Here is a 14,780-nt window from a genome sequence, read left to right on the forward strand (position 1 = left end):
GTTTAGTTGGCAATTTCGCGGCGGGAGGTGTGAACGGTGCTCGTATGCTCGGGGTTTCCATGCGTGATCGAATCAGAAATGAGGAGATCCGCAAGAGAACCAAAGTGACCGACATAACTCGCAGAATTGCTAAAATCAAGTGGCAGTGGGCGGGGCACATAGCTCGTAGAGACGATGGCCGTTGGGGCAGAAAAGTTCTCGAGTGGCGACCGCGGGCTGGAAGACGTAGCGTGGGCAGGCCTCCTATTAGGTGGACCGACGATCTGGTGTAGGTCGCGAGAAGAGTCTGGATACGGGCAGTGCAGGACTGTTCATTGTGGAAATTTGTCTGATGTCATTTGGCTGAACGAACGAACGAACGAAGGTGTGACGGTATGAAATGTACTCTACAGTGTGGCGTGGTGGAACAATAGTAGGTGGTGGCGTGGTGGAACAATAGTAGGTGGTGGCGTGGTGGAACAATAGTAGGTGGTGGCGTGGTGGAACAATAGTAGGTGGTGGCGTGGTGGAATAATAGTAGGTGGTGGCGTGGTGGAACAATAGTAGGTGGTGGCGTGGTGGAACAATAGCAGGTGGTGTGGTGGTGGTACCTCGGCCTCCTGCTGCGCGTCCTGCAGCTCGGCCTGCAGGCGCTCGAGCTGCTTGTGCAAGCGCTGGAGCTCAGGGTTGGCATCCGCCTCACCGCGGTCCGCCTCCCCGCCCTCCGTCGACAGCCCTGCAGGACATAATAACATCAGGTCATTGAGGCGACATAGCCCAAGGGTGATTGGTGTCGGACTAGGTGACTCGCAATCCTAGGAACGCTGGTATGAAATTACCGCCTCTGGACTATTGGTTTTTTTTCTCGGAGGCAAATGAAGGTTTTTTTAAGAACTACAATCAACAAACTCTAGGTCCGCACTTTGCTAAACCTTCTATTGATAATATAGGACATATTCGTGAAACAGCTTACAGAGAAAATACCTTATGTAACTTTTTCGTTAAAAGATACATGAAAATTGCTACGCTGCTGATGATCTCTGCAACCCAAATGATGAATTCGGCCTATACTCCTCAGGCTGGCCAGATAAATTTAGAAATTGGAGAGGTTATTGCGGTATATTACCTTGCAACTTATCCAATGAGGGATCATTGGAGTGCTGCCCGTTGAGAAATCCGTCGTTACCCACACCACTTGCTAAGCCCAAATGGTGATACGCGGAATTGTCTTGCCTGTCAAATAAATGTACACATTATAAAATTTTCATACATCTTTGTATCATAGCTATAATTTTTCGTTGCAAAATAACACTTATTACGTCGACATATAACTTACCGTGACTTGGCGAGCGTGTTTGCGTTCTGCGGCGTCTTGAGGTCGCTGCACTCCTTGATGGCGCGGTCGCGGTCCACCAGCGCCGATTCGATCTCGCGACGCAAGCTCTCCGCCTATAAACATTGTCTTGTTAAAACTTGTCTTCACATTTGCTGGAAATGTTGTTGTTGCTTTTAGCAATATCGTGCGAAAGAGATGGCAACAGCCAATTAATTAGAATTTATTTTACACTTTTAGTTCAGACGCGTCATGTGTCGTGCCAGAGAGCAGACTCTTATCACAAAAACAATGAACAGCTGTAATATAGCTCGCTTCAGAGTTGGGCACCGTTTCATTTAGGTACCTATCGAGATCCAAAATTAAACGTTATCTTTTTCTTTCTACTTCTTTAATTGGGAGAAAAGATTAACAATCGTGCGCGTGCATCTCACCTAACTCCTCGCGAGTGTCTCCCGGATTAGCACACCGCGTTGGGTCACCGCGCGTAAGCATATTTTCGAAACCTACACGGTGAACGAGATAGGCCTGGCAACAGCCACTTAATATTCACGTGGCGATCATGAGCCGGAAGACTTAGCGTGAGCAGGCCCCCCACTAGGTGGACCGTCGATCTGGTGAAGGTGGCTAGAAGAACCTGGATATGAGGCCTTTGTCCAGCAGTGGACGTCATTTGACTGACACGAGCGAGTGAGCGAGCCACGTAGTTAAAGTCCGGTTGCCGAGCTGATAGAATTTCGTCCAATGACCCCAAGCTACCCATCCTTATCGCTCGCGTGTTTCACATGTGTGTGATATTGCTATCGCGCTCGCACACTCACTACGGCCGCGCGTCGCACAGTCGCGACAGCGATATACGCGCGAGATGGGTAGCTTGGGGTCATTGGACGAAATTCTATCAGCTCGGCGACCGGACTTCAGTAGTACGTACCTGCAGGGCGGTGGCGCGCTGCTCGCGCTTCATGGCGGCCTGCAGGTCGTCCGACAGCTGCATCTGCTTGTCCCGTGTCCTGTACCGCCGCCTCGTGCTAGTGTCGGTATCTGCAGGGCGGTGGCGCGCTGCTCGCGCTTCATGGCGGCCTGCAGGTCGTCCGACAGCTGCATCTGCTTGTCCCGTGTCCTGTACCGCCGCCTCGTGCTAGTGTCGGTACCTGCAGGGCGGTGGCGCGCTGCTCGCGCTTCATGGCGGCCTGCAGGTCGTCCGACAGCTGCATCTGCTTGTCCCGTGTCCTGTACCGCCGCCTCGTGCTAGTGTCGGTACCTGCAGGGCGGTGGCGCGCTGCTCGCGCTTCATGGCGGCCTGCAGGTCGTCCGACAGCTGCATCTGCTTGTCCCGTGTCCTGTACCGCCGCCTCGTGCTAGTGTCGGTACCTGCAGGGCGGTGGCGCGCTGCTCGCGCTTCATGGCGGCCTGCAGGTCGTCCGACAGCTGCATCTGCTTGTCCCGTGTCCTGTACCGCCGCCTCGTGCTAGTGTTAGTGATGTACAAGGCTCGAGGCTTCCGAGTCCTTTTGCCGAGAGCTCAGAGTCGTTTACCAGGGCTCGCCTCGTTTGTATGAAGCTCGACGACTCGACGCCTCGAGTCTTATACATCACTAGTTAGTGTCGGTACCTGCAGGGCGGTGGCGCGCTGCTCGCGCTTCATGGCGGCCTGCAGGTCGTCCGACAGCTGCATCTGCTTGTCCCGTGTCCTGTACCGCCGCCTCGTGCTAGTGTTAGTGATGTACAAGGCTCGAGGCTTCCGAGTCCTTTTGCCGAGAGCTCAGAGTCGTTTACCAGGGCTCGCCTCGTTTGTATGAAGCTCGACGACTCGACGCCTCGAGTCTTATACATCACTAGTTAGTGTCGGTACCTGCAGGGCGGTGGCGCGCTGCTCGTCGCGCGACGCCTGCAGCGCTGCCTCGAGCGCGGCGACGCGCTTCATGGCCGCCTGCAGGTCGTCCGACAGCTTTTCCATCTCCTTGTGCACCGTGTCCCTGTAACGACGCCTTATCGTGCATTGCTCAATTGTGTCGAACAGAAAAGGGGACGTGACACCACCGGATAGATTATCATCAGGTCATTATCCAGTGCAAGAGGACGACCGTCTCTTTACCAAAGGCAAAAGGGAGAGTTTGACCTACACGGCTTACGTGGCGGTGTCATGTTCCAGGAGAAAATAAGGGTAAAACAAAAGAAAGGAAGAGAAGAAGTTAAAAAAAAGAAGAACAAAAAAAGGAGTAAAGAATTCAATTCAATGCAGTGTTCAGTTTAGTTGTCACTTGATGGTAGGTAAGCGTGGTGAACGCTTCCTTCCATTATTTGCTGCAAATAATGCGCGTGCATCTAAACTTTCCAGTTTAGATATAAATTCGTAGGCAACTACACGCAGCAGCATAATCAGACGCAATGTCGTCGCCACACAACTAGTTTCTATGTCGTTTCTGCCAAATTACGTCCACTGCTAGACAAAGTTCTCCCCCAAGTATTTCCGCAACGACACGACAACGACCATCCGTAGTTAACGACACAATAAAAATAGTACGTAGAGAAATACGTCGTGGCGAAAACATGTGGTCTGGTGCTGCGTGGAGTCGGCTATGAACTTGTTTGTACTTTTAATGCAGCGGAAGACCGGTCGTTTTAGAAATCTGGGGAAGGTCTTTATCCAGTAGCGGCGGTTTTTTTCCCGGACGTACATTGCTGATAGCCGTGAGCGGCTTTCTCAGCTTCACCGGGCAATAGGTGAGCGCAGATGGCTCTCAACCTCAATCCAGTAGTGGTGGTCATTGGGCAAAGGGCCTTCGCCGACAGCGACTTTTTGTAGCGATGCAGTCGCGCTGCTGTAGCGCTTTAGTAGCGCGTTGGCATCACTTCTGTAGTGCGTTGCAAATACGACTAAGGCGCGTTAGTAGCCATGCTGTCGCGTTTCGTAAACAGCGTTCAGTAAAAAGTCGCCGTGGGCACAGAATAATAATAAGTACTACGTACAGAAGTTTTACTTCGCGAAGGTATTTAAAAAATGTATGCTCAATGTCATTAACAATATGGTGTAATTTAGCCTGTCTCAAGAGTCAAGCACCATTTTGTTGACAAACGTCAGTGATCGGCACTGCGCCGAAGCTATAGGGCTGACTTCGGTAAAATGATGTGACGTGAGGTGCCAAACTGAGGAAAATGGCGGAGGAAATACATGAATTATCATGAATAATACTAACTACTTATTTACCTATCAGTGTCTTGAGGCAACTTAGAAAAGTACATTCTGTGTTTTTATTATTATTTAGGCAGTTAAATATTGCACAGTATTTACTACACCATTTTCTTTATTTTCTTCCATCATACACAAGAATACGCGTGCGTGAGTCAATGTTCGCTCGTATGTGAGGCCTTGTCGAATAGTATCCTGTAGGTGGGCCATCGTGCGTGTTTTGTTTTCGATATAAACTCGCGGAGATGAACAGGCCTGCCGTGGGCAAGGGCTCTAGCGACGACTGTTGTCTCTCTAATCGTACTGACCTCTCGCTCATAATGAGCGTGTACTCGTGAATGGCGGCGTTGCGCTCGTCCGTCAGCCGCTTCATGTCGGCGCGGTCGCGCACGTTGCCCTCCCACTGCCGCACTACGCTCGCTACTTGCTGTTTCAGAGCGTTGCGCTCGCGGATCTAAAGTGAATAGAGATATTACAGTGCAGAATCACCCTAAGAGCATTAAAGCCGGATTTTATAGAAACAAATCTGACATCGAGCGTAAGAAAAAATGTGGAAACGAAGTAATGAAGTAGCCCCACTGAATTAGTGCCGCTTACATCCTATTTATGGATGACGTAATAAACATTTTTGCTTAAATGCGCTTTAAATTTTGAAAGTCGAATCGCGCGCACATTATTGGAATCGAGTTTTTATGTGACCACATCAATGCAGAATATGAGTAAAAAAAACAAGAGTTTTGTTAGGAAAATGAAAATCTTACATCCAACAAATAACAGAAAGAAATAACTATGTAAATATCATAACAAATTTTAGTCTTAAGAAGAAGAAAAGATATCAATTTGTAAAATACATCAGAATATAATCCTCAAGATCTGAGTGAAACTTACCACAGAATTCCTTTCTTGTGTGAGATCATGTAATTGAGTTTTAAGTCTGCTGTTCTCTTCCTGAACTATCCGCAGCTTTTCTAGCGTCGTGTTGTGGGTTTCTATTAGGTCCTCATACCTAAAAATAATACAGAACATAAATAAATTCACAGGATGATATTTTTAGTGATAACGTGAGATGTTTTGAAACGTGTAGATAAACTTTACCCAAGGTGATGCATTGAACTTTAAACCCATAACCAAACTTATGATTTTGAATAGTATCTTCATAACATAAACTTCGAATTGATGTGGGATCTATTTACCCCCTGCCTGGTTACGGGACAATACTAGTGCAAACTTTTTTTTCGTACAATCAGCGTCAAATAGTCGTGGCACCCAAACCCAAAGTGACCAAAAGTTCATAACACTAACAACCTTATTCCTATTGCAACAAAGACGTGTGGCGAACTTTTTGGCTACTTTGTGTGTCCCGAACTATTTTGACGCTGACTGTAATAAGTTTAAATGCCTGTGCACAAAAGTCCAGCGGTGGCAGAGTTCAGCGGATCTCGAGTCGGCCACCGTTGGGCTATTATCACCTTATCTACAGACTAACCTCTTCTGGAAGCAGTCAAACTCCTCCTTGAGCGCTTCGTGCTTCCTGAGCGTGTGCACCAGCGCCTCCGAGCTGGTCTCCGGGTTGCTGCTCTGCTGCAGGTGCTGCACCTCGCGCTCCAAGCTAAATGGTAAAAAGAACTGTTAGTCAGCAGAAGTGATAGAAACTAGAGCAGGGTTTCCCAAACTATCGCGAGCGAACATTGAGTGGGCCCTGCCCGTAGAATGAGACTCCACCTTACCCATCCAACCGCTGGACAACGGGCGAAACTTCCTATAGGTGGGTCCCGAGTTTGGGAACTTGTATTAGACGAGTCGTAGCCCAGACAACTTTGCGAACCACTGAACTAGAGGATACCCACAACTTGGACTCAGCGAGGACATACACAAGTAAGGAATGCTGTGAGATAATCGGCCCCTTCACTCGTCCCGAAGCAACATATCATAGGAACATTTTTTTTACCAAAAATAGCACCTTCCGATTACCTAGCTAGCCCTAACCTGTCATTACTATGAGTTCTCACAGTGCGCGTGGACGCACAGGGTGACACACAAACCAATCACAGAGCTCTATTCAACGCTGTGCGTTCAATTTGCTGCTTCACTTAAGCAAGCATCATTTGTGAATACGGGCGTGAGATTCGTGATAAACGTCGATATCTCAGGGTTTAAACTCCTCAGACTACTGCTAGACAGGCATACTACGCTCGAAGAGGTCTTGTCTTTCTACAACCACTATCACTTCCACTCACCGCTTGTTATTGTTGAGCAGGTCGCCATATTGCTGCACTATGGACACCTAAAGAAACTCGGTTCCTGCTGCACTATCAAGCCTCTACAGAACCCCTCTTTTCCCACCACTACCCTACGTTCTGCAGTCAAGCCCACTCACCGCTGGTTATCGTTGAGCAGGTCGCCATACTTGCCGCGGAGGCTGCTGGTTTCGGCCACGGACACCTCGAGCTGGTAACTCAGTACATTGCTGCACTATCAAGTCTCCCTACAGAACGCCTGTCTTCCCACCACTACCCTCACTTCTGGAATCAGTCAACTCCACTCACCGCTGGTTATCGTTGAGCAGGTCGCCATACTTGCCGCGGAGGCTGCTGGCTTCGGCCACGGACAACTCGAGCTGGTAACTCAGTATATTGCTGCACTATCAAGTCTCTCTACAGAACCCTTTACTTCCCACCATAACCGTCAGTTCTGTAGTCAGTCAACTCCACTCACCGCTGGTTATCGTTGAGCAGGTCGCCATACTTGCTGCGGAGGCTGCTGGCCTCGGCCGCGGACACTTCGAGCTGGTAACTCAGTATATTGCTGCACTATCAAGTCTCTCTACAGAACCCTTTACTTCCCACCATAACCGTCAGTTCTGTAGTCAGTCAACTCCACTCACCGCTGGTTATCGTTGAGCAGGTCGCCATACTTGCCGCGGAGGCTGCTGGCCTCGGCCGCGGACACTTCGAGCTGGTAACTCAGTATATTGCTGCACTATCAAGTCTCTCTACAGAACCCTTTTCTTCCCACCATAACCGTCAGTTCTGTAGTCAGTCAACTCCACTCACCGCTGGTTATCGTTGAGCAGGTCGCCATACTTGCCGCGGAGGCTGCTAGCCTCGGCCGCGGACACCTCGAGCTGGTTCATGGCGGCGCGATGTTGTCCGCGAAAATATTCCAGCTCCTGGGGACAAACAATATTTTCATTATAATGAGAGTAGAAAATCTAAAACGACGACACTAACATTGAGATACAGAGGCGTGAGGAAACGCTGCAGTGGCGCCTCTACGCCTCAGTCAGTTCCTCACGCCTTTTGAAAGCGCCCTAACCTGACTGGTCAGACTGTGCCAGATACAAAACTGTGTTGCTAAATTCCTGTGTGCTGACTGCTGCCATTTGTAGTCGCAACTGGTCTAGTCAATGAAACCTCGCACTGCTGCTTGAGGCTGTTTTCGTTGGTCTACCGCTGATGACGTCACACTGGAGACTAGCCAGCTCCAGAGACTATACCTAAGGATGTGAAGCAACTGGTACCTTCATAACATGCTCGCAGCGGCGCGACGTCTCCGTGTGCTGACGTCGTAACTGATTCAGCTCATGCTAGGCCTTCTTGCACTGCTGTTTGAGACTCTCATTGGTTTGCTTGCTGATGACGTCACACTGCAGCCGCTAAGAATATAGCCAGAGTTATACAGCCAGTTGTACCTTCATAACATGCTCTCAGCGACGCGACGTACCTGTGTGCTGACGCCGCAGTTGATTCAGCTCATGCAAGGCTTTTTCGCACTGTTGCTTGAAGCTCTCATTAGTCTGCTTGCTGATGACGTCACACTGAGGACCACCCGGCGCCAGAGACTAGCTAAGGATATGAAGCAACTGCTACCTTCATAACATGCTCGCGGCGACGCGATGTCTGCATGTGCTGATGTCGTAACTGATTCAGCTCATGCAAGGCCTTCTTGCACTGCTGCTTGAGACTCTCGTTGGACTGCTGATGATGACGTCACACTAGACATCTGCCGGCTTCAGAGACTGTAGCTAAGGATATGAAGCAAGTGTTAAGGTTATAAAGTAAACAGTACCTTCATAACATGCTCGCAGCGCCGCGACGTCTCCGTGTGCTGACGTCGTAACTGATTCAGCTCATGCAGTGCCTTCTCGCACTGCTGCTTGAGACTCTCATTGGTTTGCTTGCTGATGACGTCACACTGCAGCCGCTAAGAATATAGCCAGAGTTATACAGCCAAGTCAAGTCAAGTCTCAGCGACGCGACATACCTGTGTGCTGACGCCGCAGTTGATTCAGCACATGCAAGGCTTTTTCACACTGCTGCTTGAAGCTCTCATTACTCTACTTGCTGATGACGTCACACTGAGGACCACCCGGCTCCAGAGACTAGCTAAGGATATGAAGCAACTGCTACCTTCATAACATGCTCGCAGCGACGCGATGTCTGCATGTGCTGACGTCGTAACTGATTCAACTCATGCAAGGCTTTTTCGCATTGCTGCTTGAGGCTCTCGTTGGTCAGCTACTGATGACGTCACACTGAGGACCATCCGGCTTCAGAGACTGTAGCAAGGATATGAAGCAAGAGTTAAGGTTATAAAGTAAACGGTACCTTCATAACATGCTCGCAGCGACGTGACGTCTCCGTGTGCTGACGTCGTAACTGATTCAGCTCATGCAAGGCTTTTTCACACTGCTGCTTGAGGCTCTCGTTGGTCTGCTTGCTGATGACGTCGTACTGCCCCAGCGGTTCGTACGGCCCGCTCATAACGTGCGAGCTGTGAGTCTTGCCGTAGTTCTGCTTCTCATAGCACTGGCTCGGCGTGAGCACGTCATACTCGATAGGGATCGACGGCACGGGCCGCTCGTTGCTCACGTAGCTGTGTGATATTGATTCTGAAAAGGTTTGAAGTTGGAGTACTGACAGGTTTATTGGTTTATTTAGTTTTTGGTGATTACCCACACAGTAGATAATGTCTCTTTTTCTACATTTAATATGAAAGATTTGGATTGTTAAAGATTATGTCCAAAAGCAGTCAGCTATTGTGTCCCACATTATGTAAGGCTTTGCTTGTTATGTATCACTCTTACAGCCATTTATCCCAACTAATCCCAACTAATATTATAAATGCGAAAGTAACTCTGTCTGTCTGTCTGTCTGTTACGCTTTCCCGCTTAAACCTCGCAACCGATTTTGATGAAATTTGGCATAGAGATAGTTTGAGTCCCGGGAAAGAACATAGGATAGTTTTTATCCCGGTTTTTAAAACAGGGACGCGCGCGATAAAGTTTTTCTGTGACAGACAAAATTCCACGCGGGCGAAGCCGCGGGCGGAAAGCTAGTTTCATATAATATTAGTAGGAAGTTATTCAAATAAGGTATTTATTTCATAAAGGTTCAGCCGCTTTCGCGAGATCGCGTTGGTTTGACTGAACCTTAACTTGTTCAAATAAGAAAATCATCAATATTTAAAAATGTACCTCAACCTGATGACAATCAGGACAAAATAAATCAATAAACTTGAATAAAATGAGTCAAAATTCAATAAGTTCCTTTTTAAAAGTAAGTAGGTAAGTAAGTACGAAGTTTACAGCAGGGGAAATAAACATCAGCACAAAACAACACATTCTCTATTTAGTATGAGATTTATTGTCCAATTAACTCAATTAATTAAACTGCAGAACAGAGCATTGAGCAACACTTGAAAGTTATTCAATCATCCATAAATTGTTACTACAAGATAAGTAATTTATATTAATTATTGGTAAAGAAAAATTAAAACTTGGTCACTTCTTCAGATTCTAGTTTAACTTATAATCTGATCCTCTTTTAAAAAAAAAAAGTATTTAAGTATGTTTATATCCGTTGTCTAGTACCCATAGTACAAGCTTTGCTTAGTTTGGGACTAGAAGCGCAGTGTAAAATGTCCAAGGATATTTATTTATTTATTTTTATTTAAACTGTGGACTAATATCAGGGAATTTTACTCAAAAGATGTCAGACATTTCATATTTAAACCCCTTTGCCATACAAGTAGTTCTATCTCACATTACTAAGTTCGACAAAAAGTAGGTATTATGTGACAAAGGTATAATTAAAAGTTTGTCATCAATCCTTGAATGACAAAAACTTTGACCAAAAATCTCAATGCAACTTTGTACTTAAATACCTAGAAAAAATGTTTAAAAAACTATTAAGGAAAATGTTTGGTGAATGAATGAGCTCACACAAAGCAAGAAGCAAATTAAACTGCCCCATTTTATAATTGAGCAGTTGATCATTTCAAAATTAAAGTTAAAGAACCTGTGTTTTAATGAGAAACGATAAATGTTGCACACATTTAATAAGCAACAAAAATTTATTAATTGTTCTTGAATCAATCAGTTGAATAGATAGTTGATTATACAAACCATTGCTTCCATTGCTCTCCAAAGATGAAGTCCCAGATGCCATCATATACCTGAAACTATAACAAACAAATTAATATAATAATACAAGACTCATACAAGTCACATAACAATAATGACACATAACAGAAATAATTAATGGTGTTCACATTACCTCAGACTGTGGGGGCAACATCCATTGTCAGCAAGTGTGGCACCTGCAAACAGAACAGGGCTTTAGAGCTTATCACTGCTTTTGTTGTCCATTACACAGGGTGGCTACTTGACACATTTTCTACGCTCGAATGATTGTTGCAAAACCTAACCGCCGAGTAGGTACACTGTTGCAACTGTCGACAGGATGAAAGGGCAATGCGAGTAACAATCTGAAGCTTTGTCGCAAATATCGAGTAACAGTACATCGACACGGTTCATCAATGCCACCACTGAACAACCGAAACACTTATCGACCACCGAAAAGGCAACAAAAACTGTCCTTTCGCTACCAAAATGAATATCACGGCAAAAGACCAAGGAAATTACTATTTTACAATGTAAACAACAACCACAGCCCACAAAATCATACACTGATCGATCCGTACCTCAATTCTCACAGAATTACTGTTTGTACCAAGTGTAACTTGAAACAAAAAGATAACACGTATTTATCGTCACTAATTTGCCAACATTTCTCGCTTCTACCTTTTTTAGCAAAGCGAATGAATGAATGACGGATGGTCGGACATATTAAATCGATGTTACCAGTTGTAAATAGGCCAGTGTTGTACTTAAAAAAAAGGGTAGCTAAAATCGGTATCGACTCAATTATCGATTAAACGTGATTATGATACTTTTCTCGTCAGCTGCTAATTACCGTTATTTCCTGTTATTTCTTCTTTTTTGTTTCCAGCGTCGGACTGGCCATACAGTCGAGGTGGCATTTGCCAGCCGGGCCCCAGCCTGCGCGGGCCCCCCCACGGGCCTGGGTTGCGGGGCATGCGGCAACCGTAGGACAGGGGCCCCTGTGCTACGGTTGCCCGCGTGCATGTCTCGGAAACTATGCGTCATACAAAAAATTGTACAGTCATAATTTGTAGAAAATTGATTTGCCTACAAATATACATTTCAGTTCATATAACTTTTTGCCCTAAATTAAAGATTAAAGAAGTTATAAGCAAAAAATAAAAAATCCTTTTTGCTTATTAGGCCAATAGAATTAAACACAAAAATGAATTAAATCGGAAATAATTCCTACTAAAGATTTAAGTGCTTTAATGGCTTCATTAGTTGCTCATAAAGACTCTCCTAGGTTTTCGACTTCGACGGAGTTGTGCTTAAGTAAGTAGTGGGGGCCCCCGAAAGGGGCGCTCTTTCGGTTTTCCGGTTATACCGCGTAAAGGACTTACCCTATCGAAAAGTGGTCTTCCTGACGGTTGAAAGGCATTTAATCTTGCATTAAATAAGACCAAATTCATATGTTTTGAACAAACCGTTCTCGTGCAAATGTTCGACAAAGTAGAAAATATGTGTATAATTATTGACCCTCTCCACGTCCAATGGCTCGTTACCCGCAGGCTTCCAAGTCTTGAAAAGGAGCGCCTCAACCAGTGTAACCCTATCAAGGCTTACGAGGTGGATGCGCCTATCCTTGTTCGTCCCAGCCGTTCCTTAACTGCGGTTGCTGCACCTCTTCTTGGCACTCACCTGAACGACTATGTGTTACCTAATGTGGCTGCCCCTCTTCCTTGTATCCTCCTGCACGACTACGTTGCCTAGCCGTATGCCTGGTCTAAGGTTCGACGCCAAAAATCAACAACAACAAGTTCATATTAAAACGCTGAAGAGTTTTTTGTTTGTTTGTTTGAACGCGATAATCTCAAGAATTACTAGTTTGATTGAAATAATTATTTTGTGTTGAATAGCTCATACATTGAGAAAGGCTATAGGATATATACAATCACTCTACGACTAATAGAGGCGAAGCAGTAAAGAAAAATGTTGCAAGCACGGAAAATAGTATTTAAACTATTTTCACGCGTACGAAGTTGATTTTGTGGAGTTAGCGGGTAAAAACATTTGTATAAAAAAAAATTAAACCGCGTAAGATAGATGAAGGGGGTAAAACGGGATCCACGCGTACGAAGTCGCGGGCGGCCGCTAGTTTTAACTAAAATGCTTATTTTACTTCGAAATCTTTTGTTTTTATTTGAAATCTAACTTTTCTTTATCAAAATTACAAATCTAGAGCCATTTTCAGTTTCGTTGTTAACGAAGCGTTGAATGGCGCGCCCGGAGAGGCTTAGTTCAAACGATCATAGCAAATGTTGTGATAGGGATAGAGGCATGCGATTTTTGGTTTTACAAAGGTAATACGATAGAGAATAATGCAAAGTATTAAAAACCACCTGTTATAGGGGCATTTTTGGAGAAATTATACCAAAAAAACACGAATTTAAAAGCAGATTTTTTTCAAAAAGTATCATTTTTTATTATTTCTTGGCATTTTCGGAGTATTTTATGTATTTTTTTAGTATCGTCTGTTATTTAGCATTATTACTGTTTTTATTTTATCAGGATATACCTCTTAGTTTAAAAGTTATTACGTTTTCTTTACAATAAGTAATTGGAAGAAAAAAAAACAATCAAATTCTATAAAAAATTAAAAAATAATCTCAAAAAATTTTTGACCTCTTTTTTGTCGATAAAAATAGATCTAGTTTCACCTAATTTCATATGTGCACTTTATCGTGACTCACACTGTATTAAATACAGAATCGGATCTAATCAAGGATGACGAAAACAGCAGCTTTTACGATCGAGTCATTAACTGCTTAGCTGAAAGTTCTCCTGTTTTAAAAAAAATGTTGATTGGCTAGCTTTATATTATTATTTGTTATTAAGTAGTAAATACCTAGGTACTTATTATTTTACTTTATTTTAGTATTGTAATAAATTTTTTATAGTTTGTTTATCTCAATTTGTGTATCTCAGTATTTTTCGATACTCGTATCCCATCACCATGACTAGTCTCGGGCCTCGGGATTGCGATCCGCCACCCGGGCCCTTCCGGCCCAGTCCGACCCTGTTTGTTTCTATGTGGGCACTTATGTGGGTACCACCAACGGCACCTTACATGCCTCATTCAAACCATTTTCAAACCGATAACACGGCTAGACGTGTCTTCTGAAGATCATACAATCTTATTTTTAACCGACTTCAAAAAGGAGGAGATTCTTGATAATATTGGTATGTTTTTAATTATTTTAAACTACTTGTTATCCCACCTGGGAATCAACGTTCACGTCGAGAGACTTAACTACCTACTTACTCTCCTCTTTTATACACCTCAGGCAGATAATGATAGGTATTTTTTATTTCATAATAAATTAGCATTATTAAGTCTTATGCCTACTATTTTGTTATTTTACCAGCCCTCTTGGCCTGTGTGGCGAGTGTAAGGCCAAATACTTATTTTGGCTCGATTTCCTTTAATTTCTCTCTTTTTACCATGATCGTCACGGGAAAATCGAGGTAGTTCTTTTCTACTTTTCTGGAACCATACGGGCCATAACACAAGCTAAGGCCACAAGCAAGATAAGTAGAGATTATTGTATCACGACTAACGATAGTGTTGTTCGCATTAGTCGAGTAATTTAGTCGAGTGGCGAGTAATTTAGTAGCTAGCTACAGTCTAATTTTTTAGAAATCAGCAGAAATGTCATCAAAAATGGCCAACTGACATAAAAATATTTTTAGTCTGTGAACTAGTGATGCGACAAAACCTCTCGTTAATCGCGAAGTGAAATTATTGTAGTACTTGCGTATCATCGCCGGGTGATCGTCAAAATACTAAAAATATGCAACAAAGTCGCAACATTGAATGTGAACTGATTATGA

The 14,780-nt window shown here is 44.7% G+C and overlaps 1 protein-coding gene across 1 annotated transcript in view; it reads right to left on the reverse strand.

Moving 5' to 3' along the window:
* LOC135079034 (disks large homolog 5) overlaps positions 1–11,603 on the reverse strand; it is a 44,704-nt gene extending 33,101 nt beyond the window's left edge. The window contains 12 exon segments of the mRNA XM_063973664.1: positions 591–715; positions 1,106–1,212; positions 1,316–1,428; positions 3,164–3,287; positions 4,810–4,955; positions 5,390–5,507; positions 5,988–6,110; positions 7,555–7,670; positions 9,109–9,392; positions 10,908–10,963; positions 11,059–11,101; positions 11,486–11,603. Of these exon segments, the coding sequence (XP_063829734.1) occupies positions 591–715; positions 1,106–1,212; positions 1,316–1,428; positions 3,164–3,287; positions 4,810–4,955; positions 5,390–5,507; positions 5,988–6,110; positions 7,555–7,670; positions 9,109–9,392; positions 10,908–10,953 (1,302 nt within the window). The 5' untranslated portion in view covers positions 10,954–10,963; positions 11,059–11,101; positions 11,486–11,603.
* Between the last annotated feature and the right edge of the window lie 3,177 nt (positions 11,604–14,780).

The sequence above is a fragment of the Ostrinia nubilalis genome, chromosome 15, assembly GCF_963855985.1.
Source record: "Ostrinia nubilalis chromosome 15, ilOstNubi1.1, whole genome shotgun sequence".
Taxonomy (NCBI): domain Eukaryota; kingdom Metazoa; phylum Arthropoda; class Insecta; order Lepidoptera; family Crambidae; genus Ostrinia; species Ostrinia nubilalis.